The 27454-nt window shown below is 43.1% G+C and overlaps 1 protein-coding gene across 9 annotated transcripts in view; it reads right to left on the bottom strand.

The window, feature by feature from the left end:
- The window catches only part of LOC137321295 (multiple PDZ domain protein), a 326443-nt gene that overhangs the window by 233969 nt on the left and 65020 nt on the right, over positions 1-27454 (bottom strand). For all 9 annotated transcript variants that reach the window (XM_067983665.1, XM_067983664.1, XM_067983660.1 and 6 more), the window contains exons 8-14: positions 26702-26908; positions 15346-15460; positions 13398-13486; positions 12666-12861; positions 12091-12204; positions 3704-3783; positions 3038-3184 (exon numbers count right to left, since the gene is read on the bottom strand). In XM_067983665.1, coding sequence (XP_067839766.1) covers positions 3038-3184; positions 3704-3783; positions 12091-12204; positions 12666-12861; positions 13398-13486; positions 15346-15460; positions 26702-26908 — 948 coding nt within the window. The remainder of the gene's footprint in view (positions 1-3037; positions 3185-3703; positions 3784-12090; positions 12205-12665; positions 12862-13397; positions 13487-15345; positions 15461-26701; positions 26909-27454) is intronic.

Consider the following 27454-nt stretch of genomic DNA (forward strand, 5'->3'; position numbering starts at 1 on the left):
AGGTCGAGTTTTACTTCCCTTTGTTCCAGCCGATTGAAGTGCCACGTGGATCATCTACTAACCCTGAGCCCTATTCCCTTGTAAATGGACATCCCATCCTGTCAGGGATATGTCTGTTACCATTGTTAACCGAAAGGAAGGCTGTTGCAGGGGACTGCGCGATAGTACACAGTCCTCCTATAACCATCATACGCAGTCCAGGGCTAAGGCCTAATCAATCTTTACTGGCTGTGGAATTTGGGGGACCACAGACTGAGTGGGTTCAATTTAAGTGACTGCATAAAAATTCAGGAGTTGAGAACTACCAAGATGGCTGGTGCCATCAGGCCTAAAATTCTTAAATAGCCTTTTCCTAGGATACACACGCATCCTGTAAAGGTTTTATCAGATACTGCAGCAGGTCTGAAGGCAGAAAAATCTTTTGATAAGTTGACCAAAATAATACCCAAAGATTAGCTCCTGACTAGGAGGCAATTGAGACTTCTTGAATCACAGCCCTTAGGCTGTATTGACTATCAGGAGTGCGGCTCTGGTGAGCTGAGCCTCAGGCATGGGAGTCGAATGCTCCAGTTAGGCACTGAATCCACTGACAAATATTTTCTTCCAATACTGTGAGCTGGGGAATGGCTGAAGGGGAGTACCTTGCACTGGTAACGTTGCCATTGAAACTGAATCGGAGACACTTCATATGGCATTCCAGGTGGAAATATGCATCTTTCAGATTCTTGACAGTCCTTTGGGCACAATGCCTGAATAATCTGTGATACTGTAAATATTTTGAATTTATCCTGTTGCAGGATTGATTTGGGACTGAGGTCTAGTATGGGCAAAGCCTTTTGGGGACTGTTAGCCAAGGTAGAAACCTGTTCTCCCTAGAATCTCATCACCTCTGATGCTAATAGCCTGAGCAGCTCACAGTGCTGCTACCGAAATAGGATCCCAGAAGTGTCTAAATCTCTAGGACCCATACATCTATAACGATACTTGGGAGACTTCCACCTAGCTTACTGTTAGCAAATGTTGAAGTTCTTGATGAAATTCCTCTTGCTACATGTTTAGAGAGTCTTATCATTATTTGTAGATAAAATTCAGGAGATTTGTTTCAGTTCCAAGAAACAATTTTCCTTGGCCAGCATGAAGTCCAAGAATTAATTTTACCACAGCCACTCCAGACTTAGAGGCCTGGACATGAGAGGAAACAGCAGAATTGTATAAAGGAACCTTCTCACCCAGTAGACCAAAACTCCATCTAACACGAGACTTCAACTGTTGTAGATATTGCAGTCAAATCTCAGTGAAGCTTCTTTTAAAAAGTTACTGTAAGGTTTTCCTCTGGATTAACCCAACAGTCAAAAATGATCCCTGGGTTGTTTAGACTCATATCATTGGACCCTGCCACTTCTCAAACTGCTCACAAAATATTCTGCACCTTACATGATATGGAATAGAAGAAACAGCAAGATTATGGAGAACACAAGTGCCATATCCACATGACATTAAAACACAAGAGCCTAAAATGACCACCTCACTATTTGACTATATACATCGTTACTGTTATGTTGGGTGACCAGACTTTCAATAACTGGTTACATACTTGTTTGCCAAAGAACAGAACAGCACAACTAACTGTTCAAAAGTTGAAGCCGATGTCAAGATATATCTAGTCAAGTCCAAACACCTTAGGTCTGTGCTGCCTGAAAAAAGGCACCCCGTGTGAGAGAACAGCTGATTACTATGGTAACAAAACTGTAAACCAATCGACACTGTTGTTGTTTGAGACCATCAACTTAAGTGTTGGCCATTTCCTCACTGGCGTCAGTGCCAGAGTGCGCTTCAGGGACTACTGAGCAAGAAAGTTTATTTTCAATGCTCTCAAAACGTCTGGTATCAGATACCAAAAATGTTGCTGCTGATTCAGCCATCAAAACCATAAATAGCCCTGAGCTTGTATGATACAAGAAGCATTCGAGCTTTATGTCCTTGGATTTAGAGTTAGTGAAAGAGGATCGGGGCACCTGAAAAATGAGAATCCCAAGCCAGTTCTTGTTGAAAGACTTCCTCAATGCACAAGGAATTTCTAAGTCTGAAGCAAATTCAGGTTCTGACTGACTGTTATCTGTATAGCATCATTAAAGTGAGCTCAAGCAAGTCAATCATCCAGAAAAATGGAAGAAATAATTTTTTTCAGCTGGAGAAAGGATAGATGTATAGACAGGTGCCATGCAACTGTGATGTATAGCTCAATGGAAGACCATTGCACAGGTAATTAATTCGTCTGCATCGAGCCTCAATTAACTGCTGCCTCAACCACTAGTTAGTGTCCTGGATACAATTCCAGAGTTATTGGCAATAACTTTTTTTTTTAGAATGGAGGAGCTAAAAAAACCCTCAAGTGCAAAATGGTCAAACTTCTAAAGGAAATGTCTCTATTGCCTGGAAAAGAATGTTTTAACAACTCTGACAGAAAGTTCATTGGTAAAAGTAATCTCTCACTCCCCTGAGAAAGTCATTCTCCCAAATCCACTGGGTAGGTTAGGGAGTCATTTTCCAGTAGTTGTAAAACGGCTGAAGCAATATCCTTACGGAAGCTCTCGGTACTACAAAAGGCAGACAGCTGAAGAGGACACTTTTAATTGTCCTTGCATACCTCATTTGAACACAATGTCTTCTGTCTCAAAAAGAAATGTTGCCTTTCTTTAAAGAGCAGGTCTGTAAAGGCTGGGCATGCCTCCTCACGACAGATTTTCAAATACAAAAATCAGTGGAAAATAACTGTAGCTGTACAACACAAATGAGGACAAACATTCCATCTAAATATTGCCTTTACTCAAGTGTTAGATTCTCCTTCAACGTTCTCTACAAAAGGGAAAATCAAAAGCTTAATATTCTGAACAATTTGAAATGTAATAAGTTACATTTTCTTCTTCAAAGAAAAAAGAGGGATAGTTTTAATCAATAAACCTATTTATGCATAGTGCATGATAAAATATTTTAACCACAAACATTAGCTGTGCAGAGAGCAACATGGGCCAAATACCTCTAATAGCTCGTCGCCACTGTATAGTTTTCCATTACGTCCCACAGGTCCCTCAGGGAGGATGGAACGAATATAGTGATGCCCAACTGTGGCTTCCAAACTTATGCCTAGGCCACTGCTTTCACTGAATTTTCTTACTTGGGTCACCTGAGGATAAAAGTATAACCCAGCCAATCATTCTTGATTATTATTTATAAGAAATTTCAAGCCAAAAGTGAATGATTTGATCTAACTAATATACTGTTAAAAATGTAAGATTATAGAATATTGGCACAACTAACTGACTGTGCTACAGGTCTCGAAATGTTGATGACCAGAAATCCAGTCCTTTCTCCATTTCTCTCATGTCTAACTCATTTATTTTCTGTTCATCCAAGTTTTATATTTCTAACCGTTCCACAGATTGTGAATTCTTTTGAAAGTTCCCAGTTATTTTAAAGAATGCACTTGGTTATTAACTTACTCAAACCAGGGGAGATTTCAAAAATGCAGTTAATGTCAACCATATACTATCTCCAAATAGAGGTAGGTGGACCAAGGTTATTGTGCAGCTGCAAAGGGTTTGTCTCAAAAGGATTTTTGACAGTAGGTTATTATATGTAAGCTTTTTGTATGCAGGAATTATTAAGAAGTAACACATGTACCCTGTATTTCTAATTTACATACCACAATTTCATGGTTGGCTCCCAGAATCTCCTGCCATTTACCACAAAGGCTTTCCTCTTCTGATGAGCTGAGCTGAAACCCTGGAGTGAGGGGAGGAGTAACAAAACAAATCATGCTTATTTCACTTAAGATTTGCATTACCCCACAATTATTAAAAAAATAATTCCCCTTCTAAAATTGTATGTTGAAAAAAATGTATATTCAATTTATTTTCTGTTTGTTTTTGCAAATAATTATCATTTTAGTCATTGCACTTCAAAGTTCCCCAATTCAACGAAATCTATCTTCCAAACATTCTTCTCCTCCCTCTCACAATATGCAGCACAAATGATCATAAGACTGCAGGTTCTAAAGGTCAAATCAGAAGTTCTTTGTTTAAATAAACAGCAGCTAAATTTCACCAACCTAAATGGCTGAAACAAAAATAGAAAGTTTTTAACTAAACATCTCACAAGTTCACTTTCCGATGAGAGCATTTTAAGTACTTCAGTAACCATCTTGCTGCTGATAATGATCACATTAAACTTATGGTTTCTCTGAATGCATTATTTTGCATCAGTGCATATATGCTGCTTTACCAAAGGGTGGGAATTGCAAACTCAGAAGGTTTTAGAATGTAGTAACCTTAAAGCTGAATCAAATTTTAACATGGCTTGGATATTTAATGGAAGGCTCAGGGGGAGGTATTATTTATAAAAACTTTTTTCTTAAAGCTTCATAAAGTATTAAAATCATATTTTAGCCTTAACAGGCCGCAGTTTTTTTTTAAAAATAAACATCTGACAGAGTGAAGAATATTACACTACCTATTTTGACAAAGTCATCTGCATCTTTCAAACATAGCTCAACCTTAGGAACATAGGAACAGGAGTAGGCCATTCAGCCCCTCATGCCTGCTCCGCCATTTGATAAGATCATGGCTGATCTGTGATCTAATTCCATATACCTGCCTTTGGCCCATATCCCTTAATACCTTTGGTTGCCAAAAAGCTATCCATCTCACATTTAAATTTAGCAATTGAGCTAGTATCAGTTGCCGTTTGCGGAAGAGAGTTCCAAACTTCTACCACCCTTTGTGTGTAGAAATGTTTTCTAATCTCGCTCCTGAAAGGTCTGGCTCTAATTTTTAGACTGTGCCCCCTACTCCGAGAATCCCCAACCAGCAGAAATAGTTTGCGTCTATCCACCCTATCCGTTCCCCTGAATATCTTATAAACTTCGATCAGATCACCCCTTAACCTTCGAAACTCCAGAGAATACAACCCCAGTTTGTGTAATCTCTCCTCGTAATTTAACCCTTGAAGTCCGGGTATCATTCTAGTAAACCTACGCTGCACTCCCTCCAAGGCCAATATTTCCTTCCGAAGGTGCGGTGCCCAGAACTGCTCGCAGTACTCCAGGTGTGGTCCAACCAGGGTTTTTATAGCTGCACGATAAAGTCTGCCCCCTTGTACTCTAGTCCTCTAGATATAAAGGCCAGCATTCCATTAGCCTTGTTGATTATTTTCTGCACCTGTTCATGACACTTCAATGATCTATGTACCTGAACCCCTAAGTCCCTTTGGACATCCACTGTTTTTAACTTTTTACCATTTAGAAAGTACCCTGTTCTATCCTTTTTTGATCCAAGTGGATGACCTCACATTTGTCTACATTGAATTCCATTTGCCACAGTTTTGCCCATTCACCTAATCTATCAATATCGATTTGTAATTTTATGTTTTCATCTACACTGCTTACAATGCCACCAATCTTTGTGTCATCGGCAAACTTAGATATGAGACTTTCTATGCCTTCATCTAAGTCGTTAATAAATATTGTGAATAATTGAGGCCCCTGCAGGACTCCACTAGTCACATCCTGCCAATGTGAGTACCTTCCCATTATCCCTACTCTCTGTCACCTTTCGCTCAGCCAACTTCCGAACCAAGTCCGTACTTTTCCCTCGATTCCATGGGCTTCTATCTTAGCTAACAGTTTCTTATGTGGGACCTTATCAAATGCCTTCTGGAAGTCCATATAAATAACATCCATTGACATTCCCCTGCCCACTACTTTAGTCACCTCTTCAAAAAATTCAATCAGGTTTGTCAGGCACGACCTACCTTTCACCAATCCATGCTGGCTCTCCCTGATTAACTGAAAATTCTCGAGGTGTTCAGTCACCCTATCCTTAATTTTTGACTCCAGCATTTTCCCCACAACAGATGTTAGGCGAACTGGTCTATAATTCCCTGGTTTCCCTCTCTCTCCTTTCTTAAAAAGCAGAGTGACATGTGCAATTTTCCAATCCAGAGGGACAGTTCCTGAATCTAGAGAACTTTGAAAGATTACAGTTCAGGCATCTGCAATGTGCTAACCTACTTCCTTTAAAACCCTGGGATGGAAACCATCTGGTCCTGGGGATTTGTCACTCTTTAGAGCTATTATTTTCTTCATTACTGTTGCTTTACTTATGTTAATTTTATCGAGTCCCTGTCCCCGATTCAATATTAGTTTTCTTGGGATTTCCGGCATGCTATCCTCTTTTTCTACTGTAAATACTGATGCAAAGTAATTGTTCAACATGTCCACCATTTCCTCATTGTCAATGACAATATCCCCACTTTCAGTTTTTAAGGGGCCAACACTGCTCCTGACCACCCTCTTTTTCCTAATGTAACTATAAAAAGTTCTTCGTATTGGTTTTGATATCCCACAAGTTTCTTTTCATACTCTCTTTTTGCAGCTCTTACTATCTGTTTTGTGGCCCTTTGTTGATCTTTGTATCTTTCCCATTTGCCAGGATCAGTGCCATTTTTTGCCTTTTTGTATGCCCTTTCCTTATGTCTTATACTGTCCCTTACCTCTGTAGTTGTCCATGGCTTTTTTTTTTGGCAAGTAGAGTTCTTGCCCCTCAGGAGTATAAACCAATTCTGTATCACGTTAAGTGTTTCTTCAAACATTTCCCACTGATCATCAGTCGTTTTACCCATTAACAGATTTGCCCAGTTTACTGTGGACAGGTCAAACATGGGCAAGGAAACCTCCTGCTGATTACCACCTACCGTCCTCCCTCAGCTGATGAATCAGTCCTCCTCCATGTTGAACACCACTTGGAGGAAGCACTGAGGGTAGCAAGGGCACAAAATGTACTCTGGGTGGGGGACTTCAATGTCCATCACCAAGAGTGGCTCGGCAGCACCACGACTGACCGAGCTGGCCGAGTCCTGAAGGACATAGCTGCTAGACTGGGCCTGCGGCAGGTGGTGAGCGAACCAACACGAGGGAAAAACTTACTTGACCTCGTCCTCACCAATCTACCTGTCGCAAATGCATCTGTCCATGACAGTATTGGTAGGAGTGACCACCGCACAGTCCTCGTGGAGATGAAGTCCCGTCTTCGCACTGAGGACACCATCCAACGTGTTGTGTGGCACTACCACCGTGCTAAATGGGATAGATTCAGAACAGATCTAGCAGCTCAAAACTGGGCATCCATGAGGCGCTGTGGGCCATCAGCAGCAGCAGAATTGTATTCCAGCACAATCTGTAACCTCATGGCCCGGCATATTCCTCACTCTACCATTACCAACAAGCCAGGGGATCAACCCTGGTTCAATGAGGAGTGTAGAAGAGCATGCCAGGAGCAGCACCAGGCGTACCTAAAAATGAGGTGCCAACCTGGTGAAGCTACAACTCAGGACGACATGCATGCTAAACAGCGCAAGCAACATGCTATAGACAGAGCTAAGCGATTCCACAACCAACGGATCAGATCAAAGCTCTGCAGTCCTGCCACATCCAGTCGTGAATGGTGGTGGACAATTAAACAACTAACGGGAGGAGGAGGCTCTGCAAACATCCCCATCCCCAATAATGGTGGAGTCCAGCACGTAAGTGCAAAAGACAAGGCTGAAGTGTTTGCAACCATCTTCAGCCAGAAGTGCCGAGTGGATGATCCATCTCAGCCTCCTCCCGATATCCCCACCATCATGGAAGCTAGTCTTCGGCCAATTCGATTCACTCCACGTGATATCAAGAAACGACTGAGTGCACTGGATACAGCAAAGGCTATGGGCCCCGACAACATCCCAGCTGTAGTGCTGAAGACTTGTGCTCCAGAACTAGCTGCGCCTCTAGCCAAGCTGTTCCAGTACAGCTACAACACTGGCATCTACCCGACAATGTGGAAAATTGCCCAGGTATGTCCTGTCCACAAAAAGCAGGACAAATCCAATCCGGCCAATTACCGCCCCATCAGTCTACTCTCAATCATCAGCAAAGTGATGGAAGGTGTCGTCGACAGTGCTATCAAGCGGCACTTACTCACCAATAACCTGCTCACCGATGCTCAGTTTGGGTTCCGCCAGGACCACTCGGCTCCAGACCTCATTACAGCCTTGGTCCAAACATGGACAAAAGAGCTCAATTCCAGAGGTGAGGTGAGAGTGACTGCCCTTGACATCAAGGCAGCATTTGACCGAGTGTGGCACCAAGGAGCCCTGGTAAAATTGAAGTCAATGGGAATCAGGGGGAAAACTCTCCAGTGGCCGGAGTCATACCTAGCACAAAGGAAGATGGTAGTGGTTGTTGGAGGCCAATCATCTCAGCCCCAGGACATTGCTGCAGGAGTTCCTCAGGGCAGTGTCCTAGGCCCAACCATCTGCAGCTGCTTCATCAATGACCTTCCCTCCATCATAAGGTCAGAAATGGGGATGTTCGCTGATGACTGCACAGCGTTCAGTTCCATTTGCAACCCCTCAAATAATGAAGCAGTCCGAGCCCGCATGCAGCAAGACCTGGACAACATCCAGGCTTGGGCTCATAAGTGGCAAGTAACATTCACGCCAGACAAGTGCCAGGCAATGACCATCTCCAACAAGAGAGAGTCTAACCACCTCCCCTTGACATTCAACGGCATTACCATCGCCGAATCCCCCACCATTAACATCCTGGGGGTCACCATTGACCAGAAACTTAACTCGACCAGCCATATAAATACTGTGGCTACGAGAGCAAGTCAGAGGCTGGGTATTCTGCGGCGAGTGACTCACCTCCTGACTCCCCAAAGCCTTTCCACCATCTACAAGGCACAAGTCAGGAGTGTGATGGAATACTCTCCACTTGCCTGGATGAGTGCAGCTCCAACAACACTCAAGAAGCTCGACACCATCCAAGATAAAGCAGCCCGCTTGATTGGCACCCCATCCACCACACTAAACATTCACTCCCTTCACCACTGGCGCACTGTGGCTGCAGTGTGTACCATCCACAGGATGCACTGCAGCAACTCGCCAAGGCTTCTTCGACAGCACCTCCCAAACCCGCGACCTCTACCACCTAGAAGGACAAGAGCAGCAGGCACATGGGAACAACACCACCTGCACGTTCCCCTCCAAGTCACACACCATCCCGACTTGGAAATATATCGCCGTTCCTTCATTGTCGCTGGGTCAAAATCCTGGAACTCCCTTCCTAACAGCACTGTGGGAGAACTGTCACCACACGGACTGCAGCGGTTCAAGAAGGCGGCTCACCACCACCTTCTCGAGGGCAATTAGGGATGGGCAATAAATGCTGGCCTCGCCAGCGACGCCCACATCCCGTGAACGAATAAAAAAAAAACCTTGCTGTACAAATCTCCCTCCTCACTTACCCTGTGATCCTGAGTTTTGAGGTTTCATGCCTCAGTACACCAATTCAGTGTTTCTGTTGCTATCTCCTTTTAAAACAGCTGACATTCAATACAGGATTGGAGAAGGCTAGGGAAGGTTAATTGTGGGAATGATGGGGGCAAAACTCTAAGAGGGAAAGGGTGTCATTCATTTGTAGGTGGAGGTTGAAATAAAGAAGAATCTACAAAACTGCCTTCTAATTAATTACGGCATCTTGAGGGGACATACAGTGTAAAACACAAAGGTAAAAAAGCAAGTCTCAGTTTTGGAGGAATCTTGTAGGCATGCCAGTTGTATAAATGTGTTGTCAATCCAAATCTACGTATTACTTGAACCTGCTGGCACAGATGCGGTTAATTTTACAAATTCTGAAGACAGGACCACCAATCCTACATTACTCAATGATGGGAAAGAACCGGGTTACATTGTCAGAAAGCACATCTCTTGTCACTGACCACAGAATGCAACAAGGTTGCATGAAATTCCTTTCTTACAAACAGGCTTAACTTAACAAAATTGGAACGCAACATTTCTTTGCATGCTTAAATGCTTGCACAAAATTGCAACAACCTATGTGTCATTCTCAATTAATCAGGAAAGCCATAATTTAGAAGCATTGGAAAGGCATTGGTGAGAATTACGTTTTGTGAGAACAGTCTCTGCTAGAGACCAGACTGATATTGTGCTGAGGAGAGACTTAGAAGTATTGTCTATAATCTGGAACAGCAGTACAACATCAATTACAACAACGTATCTTCATAAATAAATATCAACTATTTATTTTCATATTTAACTTCAACCCAAGGCTGTCGACTAACATGCAGTCTATACGGTCATGTGGTTGAGAATATTTTCTACTCAGCACGCACTCTACACACAGGTGTCACGGATGCAGGCCAAATATGCCACTAGTATTTTCACATTAAGTAAATATGAATTCCTTAGAGTGAACTTTACCACCACTGTTACGAGGGGGGTTTTGTTAGAACCTGACAACTGAATAGCTCATAACTTATCTTGCTCCTTCGCTTGTAATTTAACGTTTTTGTTTTAAAAAAAGGAAAATTATTTTTCCTATAGGACGAGGGGCAAGTAGGTCTTAAGTGACCCTCAAGTCTTGGGTAGCCAATCACAGAATTCTGCTGAAATACTTTCATATGCATTCACGTGCAAGATAATGTTTTTCACTAAGGCAACTTTATTTCGAGTTAATAATGTAGTTTGAGAGATGCGTCAGCAACAGCACTGCTTACCTATGCAAAGTAATGTAACTGAGAAACAATAGGAAGATCCCAGGAGGTTACTTAGCTGAAACGATCATACCACTGAGAAGCACCTTAGGTCATCAATAAAGGTGGTCTCCTTTGTCTTCAGTCAATGATGGAATATCCATTGTGGGTTCATTACATTATGAAAGATATAGGGGGTTAAATTCGGGAGTGCCTATTTTTGGGCACCCCCCACTCCATGTTAATACCCTGCACACAAATGGTGAGGTCCGAGAAGCCTGGGATATTGGGCAACGGATCTCACTAGACTGAAGATGGCACTGCGACAGAAGGGTGCACAGGTTCGTGTTCCAAGTTCTCCAAGCACAGCGGCCCACAGGTAAATAGTCAGGTGGGATCACGGGCGTCGGGGAGACATCGATGGTCGTGAAGTCAGTAATTGTATGAACTCTGAGTCAAGCAGGGAGATCGGGGATCTGAGGACTGGGAGCCACGGCAATTGTGATGAGTACTTAGGGTTTTTTTTGCAGGCGATCTTTAAGAGTTGGTTTCCCTGAGTGCAGCCAGCGCTGGTGCTGATTGCCTCAGGGCAATCCAATGTGGTAGCAGGGACCTGAAGCAAACGTTAGGCCCCTTATTTGCATACGCAAATGGCCTAACGCCTGCTTCAGGTGTGGGTAAAGAACACCTCGTGTCTCTTTGCCCAATATGGCTGGCGGCGCACTTTTGCTGCCTGCCATTTTGGGGCCTTTTGGAAGTCACGTAACACCTGAAAAACAGGTGCTGCTTGGCCCATATTGTTTGCATACAGAATTCAAGGCAAGCGACATGTTTCTCTCTCTCTCCCGCCCCCCACCCCAGATTAAAAGGCAGCCGCAGAAAGTCATCTGCATTTTAAAAAGTCTGAACTAGTTTAGATTGAATCGCTTAGATGGAGAAGCGAGCCTACATTTATGGAGTTAGTAAGTTGCACTTTATCATTTTTCATTACTGAGGCGCATTGGTATATTGATTGTTCTCCCAGTTAGAAACATAGAAAATAGGAGCAGGAGTAGGCCATTCGGCCCTTCGAGCCTGCTCCACCATTCAATATGATCATGGCTGATCCTCTATCGCAATACCATATTCCCACTCTGTCCCCATACCCCTTGATGCCTTTTGAATCTTGAAAACTGTACAATGTTCTTTCATGTAGTTTAATTTAAAATAAACTGGTCGTAGGTTTGAAGCTGTACCTGTCACGATGGAGTACTTATGTAAAGAGAAGAAAGCCCCTGTGGCTGGTATACAGAACAAGAATTTTCAGTTACAATCCCCAGGTCATACTCTAGTTTAACTAGAAATCTGACAATGAAAGATACACTCTACCTCAAAGGAGACATAAGATTTGCTTATGGTAATGATTAGCGAGCTTAGCTAAATTCAAGAGAATATCTTGCACAAGAACCTGAAAATTGTGACAGTTGCTTTTAAAAACACTTTACACCAGGATAATATGTACCTGTTACTGTGAACTTGGCTTCGGCTTCACCTTCAATTTCTTGCTCATTAACTGGGGCAGCATTTGAAATCCTATTCACCAGTGGTGATGGTTCTTCAATCCCTTCGGATATAGCTACAGAGAGATCATGAACATGAGACGGGAAACAAATGATTCAGTTATAGGAATCTACGATTTCAAACATAATTCATGAATTGTATAAAACTCCAACAAAGTCAACCATCCAGCCAGTTGTTGCAATATTCAACGCTCATACTTTGAAGAAGTTTTTCAAAAGCTCAGATTAGTGCATAACACAACTTGGAAATGTTTCTTCTTTTCCCCCACATGTACTTTCACTTCAATGCTTCCATCTCCTCCAAAAGTCCTTAAATTTAATTTTTCTATACAGTCACATACTTTAATCTAGATTATCACATTGTTTCAGAGCCTTCAGTTGGATTATCATGAACACCAGCATAACTAAAGAATCTAGACAGTGCTTTTAAGCACATGTCTAGTGCAACACAGAATATGAACTGAAGCACCAGTGACAACAGCAAGCAACATGATGCAGACAGGGTCTACCAATGTACCTGGAGCAGGTTTGTCATCCATTGTGAGCACATCTCCACCTTTCTCAAGTTTTACTTCATCTTTATCCTCAGGCTGCATTAGGGCTTCTGGTTTGAGTCCTCTCCTCATTAAAATAAGATGTACAGTTTGACCTGTATGACGCAGCACTTCCACTGCTTGCTGGTTAGTGAAACCTTGAATATTTGTTCCATCCACCTAGAACGGAAACATATTCAGACTACTCGGTCCAAATTAGGATTAAAAAGTCTGCCATTATGAAATGGCAGTTCTACAAAGGATTGGTTAGCTGGCTGAGATGACAGGCAGAGTGATTGTGTTTTCTGATTTATAGGTTTTCAAATTGTAATAGAATTATGGGTCAAGATTTTAATAGCATCGACTATTAGAAAGTGTTTTACCAAAAATACTCGATCAGTTTTCATAATATACATTAGATGATAGTCATGCTTTTAGACATGAAAGGGGCAAAATCTAAATATATTAGAAGAAAAAGTAAACTAGCAAAATTATGGTACTTGATCAGAATTTTCAAACAAAGGTTTTTTTATATAAATGTTGGCATTTTAGATTGAAACATGTGAGATATTATATTCTTTCCTTCGATGCCAAGCCTCAGAAAAAAGGATCTAGATCATCATTTTCCCACGATTACATTTTGCACAGTGTACATTTGTATATAGAGGAAAGTAAAGGATTTCTCCATATGGGAAGTCATTTAGGATTGTACGTACAGCTATTATCTGGTCACCAACATGTATTCTTCCATCCTGTTCAACCGCACTTCCTTGAGTGATGCTTTTCACAAAGATACCAGAAGGCTCTGTAACATAAAGACATCAATGGAAATTTGCAGATATACGTCCACTTTATGCAAATCTCAAACCTACTCATGTTTTAATAGCAGTGACTGCTAATCAGCAGCTCATTTCACAGAAGGTCAAATTCAAGTCATTTTTAACTATGTAGCTGGCAAAAACTATAATTTCAGTATTGCCAGGGGTAGGATTTAATACAAAATCTGAATGCTTACCGTCAATTTGTCATACAAAGACAACTACTTTAGTAACAATAAAACATATAAATTAGCATGAATAGTTTCTCCTTTCAATCATATTTTCAGAAGCAGATGGTTTCCTTCTTAATAAAATACTAAATGGCATCAAAGACGAAACATTAATATGTTATAAGAATGTTCCAGGCTAAATACTTCAAATTAAGAGAATACAGCAGATCAGCAATAGTCTGTCTCCATGTATATTTCTCTTTCTATGGGTAGAAGATTGCTTTGTAAGGGATACGCAAGGTAAAGCAACGTAAGTAGATGGTTACTATATTGGTTGCCTCACTCAAATTATTACTCAATGGAGAAAAAAATGGCCCATGATGGGCCAAATGGCCTCCTTCAGTGCTGTATCATTCTATGATTCTAAGATAAAGTGCCATGCAAATAATTCCCACACTTTCAATTAGCAAGGAAGTGACTGTAAAGCTCTGAAATGTCATTCAAGATATATTAACAAATGTGCTACTGTAGCCAAGGTGGACTTAATGCTACGCCCAATGTAGGTTGATCTCTAGGTTGCTTACAAGCAAGCCATGATCTTATCAAATAGCAGAGCAGGCTCGAGAGGCTGAATGGCCTACTTCTGCTCTTAATTCGTACGTGCGTTCGTATGTAATCTTTAAACCACAAAAAGGAAAATAAATTTATGGAGATACTTGGCAGACCTATTACTAGTATTGGTAAGCCCTGTTTAGTTAAAATGTATTACTGAGTCTGAAGTGTTCCTTTAACTAGTAGTGCAACAGAGTTTTCCCTGACTTTAGGGAAAAGCATTACAGTAGCTGATTACCAAATAAACTCAAAATAAGAAAAGTTAGCTACAATGTTAATTTGTAGCTGTTTTTCCCAATAAAATAAAAATTAATTGTGAGCACTACTGAATGTCATATATCTGATTTGGAAAGATTTAAAAGAGACGATTATATGAGGATCTGCCCCTGGCATACAACCTCACTCAACAGGAGCGTGGGTTGCAGAATCCGCTCTCTAGTGTTAAGTGATGTATGTGTGACTCTTGCCCCTGTCAGGCAAAGCTCCTCTTGCAAAACTTAGTTTAAAACGTGGAGTTAAAACAATAAAACAGCCATTGGAAGCGTGGGCTGGATCGTGCAGTGCATTACCATATGGGCTTTTAATTTCTGCAGTAGTTGTCTAAATCCTATATGAAATGAGTTTCAGCAGTCTCAACCTATTTCCTAATGGTCACGAGTCTTCAACACAAAGCTAAGCATAACACAGCACCAAACTGACTATGGTGCAGGTTGTCAAAAACTCACGGCTGTACAGTGGCGACTGTTATTCTGAGATTACAAGTTAAGGTGCATTATCAGGGCAACATGGAGGGAATTTAAAGCCGCTGTTTTTTACTGGCTACTTGCCAAAAAGTGAAAAAATGTTCCACCCCAGCATGGACATGCCTCATTAGTGCAGAAATCCACCCCACAAAATACACAAGTAAACAAATTCACAGTAAAACATGTAGGAATTGTGGGAAGTACAACCTTGACATTTTGTGGTGGAATTCAGATTTAAAATGTTTCACTTTTCCTCTCACATTGAGAGGATGCAAGGGATAGAAAGGATATAGAAACAGATCTTAAAATCTATTACAGTACCTAAATTTTTGTCTCCAACATAACCAGCAATAGTTATGCCTAGTCCGTGAACATCTTTTGTAAGCTCCACATCAAATATTTCGCCATCGACATCTTGAGAGCAAACTGGTTCAGGCTAATAAAAAATAATTTACATCTTAAGTATAATATTGATATTACATAAGAACATAAGAAATACGAGCAGGAGTAAGCCATGCAGCTCCTCAAGCCTGCTCCACCATTCAATCTAATCTTCGACCTCAACTCCAGTTTCCCGCCCGATCCCCATATCCCTTCATTCCCCTAGAGTCCAAAAATCTACCCATCTCAGCCTTGAATGTATTCAATGAATCAGCATCCACAGCCCTCTGGAGCAGAGAATTCCAAAGATTCACAACTCTCTGCATGAAGAAATTCCTCCTTATCTCAGTCTTGAATCAGCCTTATCCTGCAACTATGCCCCCTAGTTCTAGACTCTAGCCAGGGGAAACAATCTCTCAGCATCTACCCTGTCAAGCCCCCTCATAATCTTATATGTTTCAATGAGATCACCTCTCATTCTTCTAAACTCCAGAAAGTATAGGCCCATTCTATTCAACCTCTCTTCATAGGACAACCCTCTCATCCCAGGAATTAATCTAGTGAACCTTCTTTGCACTGCCTTCAAGGCAAGTATATCCTTCCAGATACAAGGAGACCAAAAATGTACGCAGTACTCCAGGTGAGGTCTTACTAAAGCCCTGTACAACTGTAGTAAGACTTCCTTATTCTTGTACTCCAATCCCCTTGCAATAAATACCAACACGCCACTTGCTTTCCTAATTGCCTGCTGTACCTGCATACTAACCTTTTGTGTTTCTTGTACGAGGACACCCAAGTCTCTCTGAACACCAACATTTAATAGTTACTCACCATTTAAAAAATATTCTGTTTTTCCATTCTCCCTACCAAAGTGAATAACCTCACATTTCCCCACATTATACTCCATCTGCCACATTTTTGGCCGCTCACTTAATCTGTCTATATCCCTTTGCAGGCTCTTTGTGTCCTCCTCACAGCTTACTTTCCCACCTATCTTTGTATCGTCAGCAAACTTGGATACATTACACTCGGTCCCTTCATCTAAGTCATTGATATAGATTGTAAATAGCTTAGGCCTAAGCACCAATCCTTGCGGCACCCCACTAGTTACAACCTGCCAACCTGAGAATGACCCGTTTATCCCTACTCTCTGTTTTCTGACCTTTAACCAATCCTCTATCCATTGTATTACTGTATTATCCAGTCCAAGTAAACTAGTTCTAATTTAGTGTTTAGATCAGAGTCCGATCGACAAAAATTGTCCTGTTCTTACTAATGGTGGGACACAGTCCCTCCCCACACCATGAATATGCGCTAATTTTAAATGTATAAGCACAGGATTTTTAATTAGTCATCTGTATTGTTTTAATTTCCTTTCCGCTCTTCTAGATCTTTCCAGGCTATACATTATCTTCCTTTTGTCATTATCAATCAAGCAGTTGCCAGGAAATACTGATGTGCGAACAGAATAACTAGACTTCCTGCTTTTGCTGCATGGAAGCATGTGGTCTCCAACTGGACCATCTCCAACAGCAGGACTGAGACTAGGAACACACTACAGTTGGCAAGCTTAGGAATTACAGTGCATCTGCAAATTAACTTCCAACTATTCTCAGCAAAAGTTATGTGGGCGAAGCTATTTCAAAACCATTGTGTTCACAATAGATCAGACCCAAACTTTTTCATTGTGGTACAAAATGTATTATATACCCAAAATGATTTTAAACAAATGTAGTCTATGCAAAGGTTTCTGTGAAAATTTTAATTAAACTCGTCCAAAATTTTGGGACAATGGCCCCGATATTATCGCAAAGACGGGTTCTGAGCCGGGGTTGGAGGGGGGAATTCTGTGCGTGAAATGATAATTCGAGACAGAATTAGCAGTCACTTAGTCAATTGTGGATTGATTAGGGAAAGCCAGTACGGATTTGTTCAAGGCAAATCGTGTTTAACTAACTTGATAAGAGTTTTTTGATGAGGTAACAGAGGGTCGATGAGGGCAATGCGGTTGATGTGGTGTATACGGACTTCCAAAAGACGTTTGATAAGGTGCCGCATAATAGGCTTGTCATCAAGATTGAAGCCCATGGAATAAAGGAGGCAGTAACAGCATGGATACAAAATTAGCTAGGTAACATGAAGTAGAGAGTAATGGTGAACGGTTGTTTCTCAGATTGGAGGGCGGTGAATCTTTGGAATTCTCTATCCCATAGGGTTGTGGAGGCTCAGTCATTGAGTACATTCAAAACAGAAATCGATAGATTTCTAGATAATAAAGGCATCAAAGGATATGGGGATGGTGCAGGAAAATGACATTGAGGTAGTCGATCAGCCATGATCTTGTTGAATGGCGGAGCAGGCTCGAGGGGCCGGATGGCCTGCTCCTGCTCCTATTCCTATTTCTTATGTTCTTACAGTGGTGTTCCCCAAGACCACTGCTTTTCTTGATATATATTAATCTCTTGGACTTGGGTGTACATGGCACAATTTAAAAATTTGCAGATGACACAAAAGTTGGAAGTGCAGTGAACAGTGAGGAGGATTGTGATAGACTTCAAGAGGGTATAGCCAGGCTGGTGGAATGGGCGGACACGTCGCAGATGAAATTTAACCCAGAAATGGGGGTCCTAGTGCAAGAAGATCAAAAAGTTAATATGCAGGTGCAGCAGGTGATCAAGGCGGCCAACGGAATGTTGGCTTTTATTGCTCGGGGGATAGAATATAAAAACAGGGAGGTATTGCTGCAGTTATATAAGGTATTGGTGAGACCGCACCTGGAATACTGCATACAGTTTTGGTGTCCATACTTAAGAAAAGACATACTTGCTCTCGAGGCAGTACAAAGAAGGTTCACTCGGTTAATCCCGGGGATGAGGGGGCGGACATATGAGGAGAGGTTGAGGAGATTGGGACTCTACTCATTGGAGTTCAGAAGAATGAGAGGCGATCTTATTGAAACATATAAGATTGTGAAGGGGCTTGATCGGGTGGATGCGGTAAGGATGTTCCCAAGGATGGGTGAAACTAGAACTAGGGGGCATAATCTTAGAATAAGGGGCTGCTCTTTCAAAACTGAGATGAGGGGAATCTTCTTCACTCAGAGGGTAGTAGGTCTGTGGAATTTGCTGCCCCAGGAAGCTGTGGAAGCTACATCATTAAATAAATTTAAAACAAAAATCGACAGTTTCCTAGAAGTAAAGGGAATTAGGGGTTACGGGGAGCGGGCAGGAAATTGGACATGAATTCAGATTTGAGGTTAGGATCAGATCAGCCATGATCTTATTGAATGGCGGAGCAGGCTCGAGAGGCCGATTGGCCTACTCCTGCTCCTATTTCTTATGTTCTTATGTAAAAACGCGAAGTGTTACATTACGGTAGGAAGAACGAGGACAGGCAATATAAACTAGAGGGCACAATTCTAAAAGGGGTACAGGAACAGAGAGATCTGGGGGTATATGTGCACAAATTGTTGAAGGTGGCCGGGCAGGTTGAAAAAGCGGTTAAAAAAAGCATACGGGATCCTGGGCTTTAAAAATAGAGGCAGAGAGTCAAAAGCAAGGAAGTCATGATGAACCTTTATAAAAAAACTAGTTTGGCCACAACTGGAGTATTGTGTTAGTTCTGGTCATCACACTTTAGGAAAGATGTGAAGGCCTTAGAGAGGGTGCAGAAAAGATTTACTAGAATGATTCCAGGGATGAGGGACTTTAGTTACGTGGACAGACTGGAGAAGTTGGGGTTGTTCTCTATGGAACAGATAAGCTAATAAAGGATGAAATTGGTATAATAGTGAGAAATGATCTTGGCTCAGAAGATCAAGATGTCGAATCAATTTGGGTGGAGGTAAGAAATAGCAAGGGAAAGAAATCACTGGCGGGAGTAGTATATAGGCCCCCTAACAGTAGCTGCAGTGTAAGGCAAAATATTAATCAGGAAATAAGGGGGGCTTGTAAAAAAGGTAATGCAATAATCATGGGCAATTTTAACTTTCACATAGATTGGACAAATCAAATTGGCAAAAATAGCCCTGAGGAGGAGTTCATAGAGTGTATTAGGGACTGTTTCTTAGACCAATATGTCAGGGAACCAACCAGGGAGCAAGCCATTTTGGATCTGGTAATGGGTAACGAAACAGGGTTGATTAATGATCTCAAAGTAAAGGGTCCCTTGGGAAGCACTGATGATAACATGATAGAATTTCACATCCAGTTTGAGAGCGAGGATCTTGGGTCTGAAACTACTGTATTAAACTTAAATGAAGGCAATTATAAAGGAATGAGGGCGGAATTGGCTAAAGTGGACTGGGTAAACAGATTAGATGGTATGGTAGTGGATAAGCAGTGGCAAACATTTAAAAAGATATTTTATGACTCGCAACAAAAATATATCCCTATGAGGAGGAAAGACTCCACAAAAAAGATGAACCAACCATGGCTAACTAAGGAAATAAAGGATGGTATGAGGTTAAAAGAAAAAGCATACAACATGGCAAACATTACTGGTAAGCCCAAAGATTGGGAAAACTTTAAAAACCAGCAAAGGATGACTAAAAGAACAATAGAGGGAGAAAATAAATTATGAGAGTAAACTAGTAAGAAATATAAAAACTGACAGTAAAAACTTCTACAAGTATATAAAAAGGAAGAGGGTAGCTAAAGTAAACATTGGTCCCTTAGAGGATGAGACTGGGGAAATAATGGAAAACAAAGAAATGGCAGAGGAATTGAACAGATCTGCCTTCACAGTAGAAAACACAAATAATATACCAATAATAGTAGATAATCAAGGGGCAAAGGGGAGGGAGGAACTAAAAACAATCACTATCACTAGAAAAAAAGTACTAGGTAAACTAATGGGTCTAAAGGCTGACACGTCCCCTGGTCCTGATGGCTTGCATCCGAGGGTCTTAAAGGAAGTGGCTACAGAGATAGTGGATACATTGGTTGTAATCTTCCACGATTCACTAGATTCTTGAAAGGTCCCAGCGGATTGGAAAACCGCGAACGTAACACCCTTATTCAAGAAGGGAGTGAGACAGAAAGCAGGTAACAATGGACCAGTTAGCCTAACATCTGTCATTGGAAAAATACTAGAATCCATTATTAAGGAAGTAGTAGCAGGATATTTGGAGACTCATAATACAATCAAGGAGAGTCAACATGGTTTCATGAAGGGGAAATCATGTCTGACAAATTTTTTAAAGAGTTCTTTGAGGAAGTAACAGGCAGGGTGGATAAAGGGGAATCAATGGATGCAGTATATTTGGATTTTCAAAAGGCATTCGATAAGGTGCCACATAAAAGATTACTACACAAGCTAAGAGCTCATGGTGTTGGGGATAATATACTGGCATGGATAAGAGGATTGGCTAACTAACAGAAAACAAAGAGTCGGGATAAAAGGGTCATTTTCAAAATGGCAACCAGTAACTAGTGGGGTGCCGCAGGGCTCAGTGCTGGGGCCTCAACTATTTACAATATATATCAATGACTTGGATGAAGGAACAGAGTGTCTTGTGGCCAAATTTGCTGATGATATAAAGATAGGTGGAAAATCAAGTTGCGATGAGGACACAAAGTGTCTGCAAAGGGATATTGACAGGTTAAGCGAATGGGCAAACATTTGGCAGATGGAATATAATGTGGGAAAATGTGAAGTCATCCACTTTGGAAGGAAAAATAAAAAAGCAAAATATTTATTTGAATGGAGAAACACTACAAAATGCTGCAGTACAGAGGAATCTGGGTGTCCTCGTACATGAAACACAAAAAGTCAACATACAGGCGCAACAGGTAATCCGGAAGGCAAACGGAATATTGGCCTTTATTTCAAGAGGGATGGAGTATAAAAGCAGGGAACTCATGCTACAACTGTACAGGGTGCTGGTGAGACCACACCTGGAGTACTGCGTACAGTTCTGGTGCCCTTATTTAAGGAAGGACATACCTGCATTGGAGGCAGTTCAGAGAAGGTTCAATAGGTTGATTCCGGGTATGGAAGGGTTGTCTTATGAGAAAAGAAGGTTGGGTCTATACTCATTGGAGTTTCGAAGAATGAGAGGAGATCTTATTGAAACATACAAGATTCTGAGGGGACTCCATAGGGTAAATGCTGAGAGGATGTTACCCCTCATGGGGGAAATCTAGAAATAGGAGACATAGTCTCAGAATAAGCGGTCGCCCGTTTAAGTCGGAAATGAGGAGGAATTTCTTCTCCCAGAGGGTCGTGATTCTTTGGAATTCTTTACCCCAAAAAGCTGTGGAGGCTGAGTCATTGAATACATTCAAGGCTGAGTTCGACAAATTTTTGATTAGCAAGGGAGTCAAAAGATATGGGGAAAAGGCGGGAAAGTGGAGTTGAGGTAAAAATCATATCAGCCATGATCTCATTAAATGGCAGAGCAGGCTCGAGGGGCCGAATGGCCTACTCCTGCTCCTATCTCTTATGGCCTTATGGTCTAAGTTTGAGAGGAGATTTGAGAGGTATTCAAAATCATGAAGGGTCTGAACAGAAGAGAGAGAAACTGTTCCCATTGTCAGAAGGGTCAAGAACCAGAGGACACAGATTTAAGGTCATTGGCAAAAGGACCAACGTTGACGTGAGGAGAAACTTTTTTACGCAGTGAGTGGTTAGGATCTAGAATGCACTGCCCGAAGGGGTGGTGGAGGCAGATTCAATCGTAGCTTTCAAAAGGGAACTGAATAAGTACTTGAAAGGAAAAAGTTTTCAGGGCTACGGGGATAGGTCGGGGGAGAGGGACTAGCTGGATTGCTCTTGCATAGAGCCGGCATGGCTGAATGGCCTCCTTCCGTGCTGTAACCTTTCTATGATTCTATGAAACACTGAGGAAAATTAAGCGGGTTGGAATGTTTGATTTTAACTTGATTGCCTAATTAAATTTTTCCTTCTGGGTTTCGCGTCTCCAAACTGCGACAGTGGGCATGATGGGCACCCACTTGACGCGATCTCAACTTGACTCTTTAAAGGGCCAACAAAAAAATGTAATTTGGGGGAGCTAGGAGGTTTTGGAAGGAGACGATGAGAGGTAGTGAACATTGGATTCAGGACGAGCAAGACCAGCACCCAGATTTAATGATGCTTTCCTTGACCTACTGCTGGGTGCAGTCAGGACGAGGAGGGAGACCCTTTTTCCCAACAATGGGAGGGAAAAAAACCTGCTGCGCTCACCAAGGTGGCGTGGTTGGAGGTGGCTGAGGAAGTGAGCAGCAGGGCCACTGTGCAGTCTTGGATGCAATGTAGGAACCGGTTTAATGACCTAACCAGGTCAGGAAAAGTGAGTACAACTACTGATTCGCCTACATCCCGTGATGTACAGCAAACCGTCCCCCTCACCCCTCATTCGGTCATGCCGAGCGTATTCCATCACATCACTCCTCACACCCACTTAAGTTTCAACAGCACCCATCTTTCACTTCTACGCACTTCCTCACTTATCCATCCACTGCTGCCACTCACCCCAATCCTTATGCAGTGTGATGCATCTGTCTAATAGTCATCCTCACCGAATGCACTGCATCTATCGAGTGAATACATGACCTTCAGTCACTCACAGGTCTGTTCTTTCGCCCCTTGTAGAAGGGAGCCCAAAACCCAAGGGAGAGGGCGAGGACTGCACGTGGCCCGCCACAAATTGTGCTGCAGACAGATGCAGAGGAGGTGGCCATGGAGATAAGTGGCACATCTGCATCCGTCAATCAGTGATGGAGAGACTGAGAACTCGCAGATGCCTGGTGACAGAATTAAAAATATCTCTGACATACATGCTGATTTTATTTCATCAATGACTGAAACTATGAGACGCCCAAGAATGGTGATTATCAAGATTGTTACTTTGCCAGGACTAATTCGTATCGCTTTCTTTGTCTTCCAGGGTCTTCATGCGTAGATCAACAGTCTGTGGACATGCCTGACGACAATTCCTCAGAAGACCTCATTGATTCTAGGGGTGCACTGTCACAGCACATACAGCCATGCACCAGAGCAAATACTAGCACTTTGGTCGATCCAGTTAGTTAGTTGGGTTTTCACCTGGTGATTCACCATTCACAAGTGAGCACGAGCAGACACTGGTGGCAGGGACAGATGTGGAGAGTCTGCGTCGAGGAGCTCTGCTCAGCTGCACAAAAATGCTGAACCAGGGGACGTTATTGAGAAAGAGAATGATAGAAGTACAGCAGCAACTTTGCAAGGTACTGGCAAACGTGCCATGCACACTCGGAGAGGATGGCGGAGTCCAACTCCAACAGTAGTGGATTGGTGTCGCAGGTAATTGCGAGAATGTCTGCCATGGAGAGAGTGGCCACCTCAATGGAGCTCCAAGCACAGCTCTCAAATGAGTCTATCCAGGCCATGACCACCGATGTGTAGGAGATTTCTGCCGCCTTAAACAGGATGACAGATACCTTATCCGTGGCCTTACAATGCACCAATGATTTGCAGCAAGCTGTGCACCAGCAGAGTGGTAGGAGTGATGTGGCGCTGGTCCTGGAGAGGGATGATGGTGAAAGGGTACGTGGAAATGGGAACTATATTCAAAGCGCTCCCACATCTCACCCATTGTCTCCCCTCCTCAGCCAGTACCCAAAATGCTGCCTCGTCTCCCGATGGCCAAGTCTGCCCCGGCACACGTGCAGGTGGAGCAGTCCTTGGCGGGGCTCTCAGGGGCTCCAAAATCCAGAGGTCGTAGGGCAAGAGCATCTCAGCAGCCTGCCTCTACCCCTGCAGAAGCCACAGGTGATGCACGTAGATATGGTCGGAAGTGTAAGAGAAAGCTATTGTAATTCACCAAGGGTATGCACATGGGTGTTTGATAAAATGTTTTGTTGTTTTTGTTATAACGACCCATAAAATTTTAATGAGTGTGATGGAATACTCTCCACTTGCCTGGATGAGTGCAGCTCCAACAACACTCAAGAAGCTCGACACCATCCAAGATAAAGCAGCCTGCTTGATTGGCACCCCATCCACCACCCTAAACATTCACTCCCTTCACCACCAGCGCACTGTGGCTGCAGTGTGTACCATCCACAGGATGCACTGCAGCAACTAGCCAAGGCTTCTTCGACAGCACCTCCCAAACCCGCGACCTCTACCACCTAGAAGGACAAGAGCAGCAGGCGCATGGGAACAACACCACCTGCACGTTCCCCTCCAAGTCACACACCATCCCGACTTGGAAATATATCGCCGTTCCTTCATTGTCGCTGGGTCAAAATCCTGGAACTCCCTTCCTAACAGCACTGTGGGAGAACCGTCACCACACGGACTGCAGCGGTTCAAGAAGGCGGCTCACCACCACCTTCGAGGGCAATAAATGCTGGCCTCGCCAGCGACGCCCACATCCCATGAACGAATAAAAAAAAACTTCCCCGTCTTGCCCATTATTGTGTCCCAAGTGCCAGCTTGCCCTTTCAGTTGCTTCATGATGAATGTCAATACATGACGGGACCCATTGGCCGGATGTGCAATGGGTGTATGCTTGTTTGATGGGCTGTTTTGTGCAATCGGCCGGGGGGGGGGGGGGGGGGGGGGGGGGGGCGCGGCGTGGCAGTGGTGGTGTGAGTGGGCCGGAGGATTATTTTTTATTTTTCCCAGTGTGAGTCACTAGCTGAACCATCGAACTATTAGGGCAACCCGGGCAGCAATGTACACGGCTGGTGTAGGGATGGTTGTCCAATCTTCATATTGCTTGTCCTCTGTCTTCAATGTTCTCATTATCAGAAAATGATTGATGAGCGCTTTGGTCGTCCTCCACCTCTAATCCTCTCTGCTGTGCAGGACGCAGCACACCACCATCATTCTGGACGCACTCACTGGCAAGTACTGAAGGGCGCCTCCAAGCCTATCCAGGAAACTGAAGCACATCTTCAACATGCCAATGGCTTGCTCGATGACACACCTGGTGGCACTGGTTGTATCACTCTTGCGCCTCATTGGTGGTTTCCTCACAGGTGTCATAAGCCAAGTTGAAAGGGGGTATCCCTCGTCTCCTATGAGCCAGCCTTTAAGTCTGTTTCCTGGTAGGAAGTGTTCTGGAGTGTTGGACTGCCGCAGCATAAAAGCATCATGACAGCTCCCAGGGAATCTGACGGACACCTGCATGAACCTCTTCTTGTGGTTGCACACCAGCTGTACATTGTTGGAATGAAATCCATTGCAGTTGATGAAAACTCCTGGTTCATTTGGTGGTCCTCATATTGCCACGTGCGTGCAATCGATGGTACCTGTGGGAAGCCAGCCAGAGACGCAAATCCAACTGTCCACTCATTCTGGCTATTGTCATCGCAGGGGAAGTTGATATACGTCGACACCCTGGCAAACAACCCATCTGTCACTTGCCCTTATACACTTATGTGCAGCTGACTGAGACCCTTGAGATGTCTCCGGTGGCGCACTGGAAAGAGCCAGAGGCAAAGAAATTGAGGTGACTTTCACAGCGATCGGCAATGCGTGGCCACTAGGTCCAGCAAGAAGCTCTTCTTGAAGAAGGTTACAGATGTCTGCGGCCACCTGCCGTGTGAATCTGAGCCCGTGGAAGCACTGCTCTTTAGATAGGACAAGGAAGCGAAGCCTCTGTCTGTAGACCATCTCACGTGGGTAGTGCCCCCTGCGACCTTGGCCTCTCTGCTGTTCTCTAGATCTGCATTCTCCAGATCTGTGTTCTTCAACTCTCTCTTGTGCACCTGCAGATCCCACCACAGCACGATGCGCTGTCGTGGATGGTGATTGGCTTCCTTGTCCATGGTAACCCCCCATCCTGATGTTGTCTGTTTGAAAGCCTCCAAACTTCTGAAACACGTCTATGATCACATGAACTCTCTGCAAAATGTTTGCCAGAGGGAACTGAAAAAGCAGCTGTAAGCACTGAACCTTTATTCATATCGGGCAATCAGAACTTTAAACATCCCCATGAAGTGCCAATCTATCTTGCTTCCATTTCACTTGAGCCCCGGGAAACCCGTGCTGGATGCATTAAATTTAAATCCCTGTTGAAATTTCTTCAATTGCGCCTCATTAGCATGTGATAATGATCGACCCACCTCCAGCAAGCAGGTTACTCACACTCAGCCAAAAGCACCTCCATTTGTGGTTGGGTTTGAGAATTTTTACATTCCCATCCGCTCCCAACCCACCCATCCTTAAGGGTTAAAATTTCCTCCAATTCTAGTTGAAAGTCTGATGAACAGAAACGATTTTTTTCCTCACAATACCACTAATTAGAAACTGCTTGTCTCACTCTCTGTCTGTTCATAGGAAAACCAAATACCATACTTGCCTCTTCTGCTACAGGAGGTACAGACGGTAAAGCAGGAGCTCCTTGAGGGGCAGCAGCCAAGGAATCTTCCACGGCACCTCTAGCGATCATCAATTTGACCCAATTCCCACACTGCCTCAGCACCTGAGCCACTTGCTCACTACCCATCCCGAGCAGATCTGTGTCACCTATCTTCAGAATATGGTCACCACTTTGAAGTCGTCCATCCTTTAATCACAAATGGGAGAATAAGATTATTATTTGCGATGGAGGCTGACTATACAAAAGTATCAATTATAAGCAAAGTTCTCTTGCAGCTTGTTCAGGATTTATCTTGTACAATGGAAAAATATTTTTATACTCTACATTAATATTGCTGAAATATGAAGCACAGCAGAAATACCTGGCAATGGATGCCCTCCTAGAAGGGCTCAGGGAAAAGAGTGTCACACTGTATGGGCTGATAGCAAACCAAATGAAGTGGCAAAAGCAATAATTCTGATTAACAGCTGTGAGCTGAACTCAGGAGGCATTTAAACAGCTGAAATAGCACGTGCAAGGGTAGGGCAGATGTTAGCTGAACAATATTGCTGAGAAGTGAATCAGAATAGATAAGTACCTGGCACTGGATGGCAGGGAAAAAGCACACACGATATAGGGCTGATGGCCACCACCCCCAGGCCCCAGAAGCGCCTGATTCAGCAGGCATGGGAGGAAGTGGCAGCAAGAGCGAATGCAGCAAAAAACCTACACGAACTGGAAAAGACATCAGGA

This window comes from Heptranchias perlo, chromosome 4 (assembly GCF_035084215.1).
Source record: "Heptranchias perlo isolate sHepPer1 chromosome 4, sHepPer1.hap1, whole genome shotgun sequence".
Classification (NCBI taxonomy): domain Eukaryota; kingdom Metazoa; phylum Chordata; class Chondrichthyes; order Hexanchiformes; family Hexanchidae; genus Heptranchias; species Heptranchias perlo.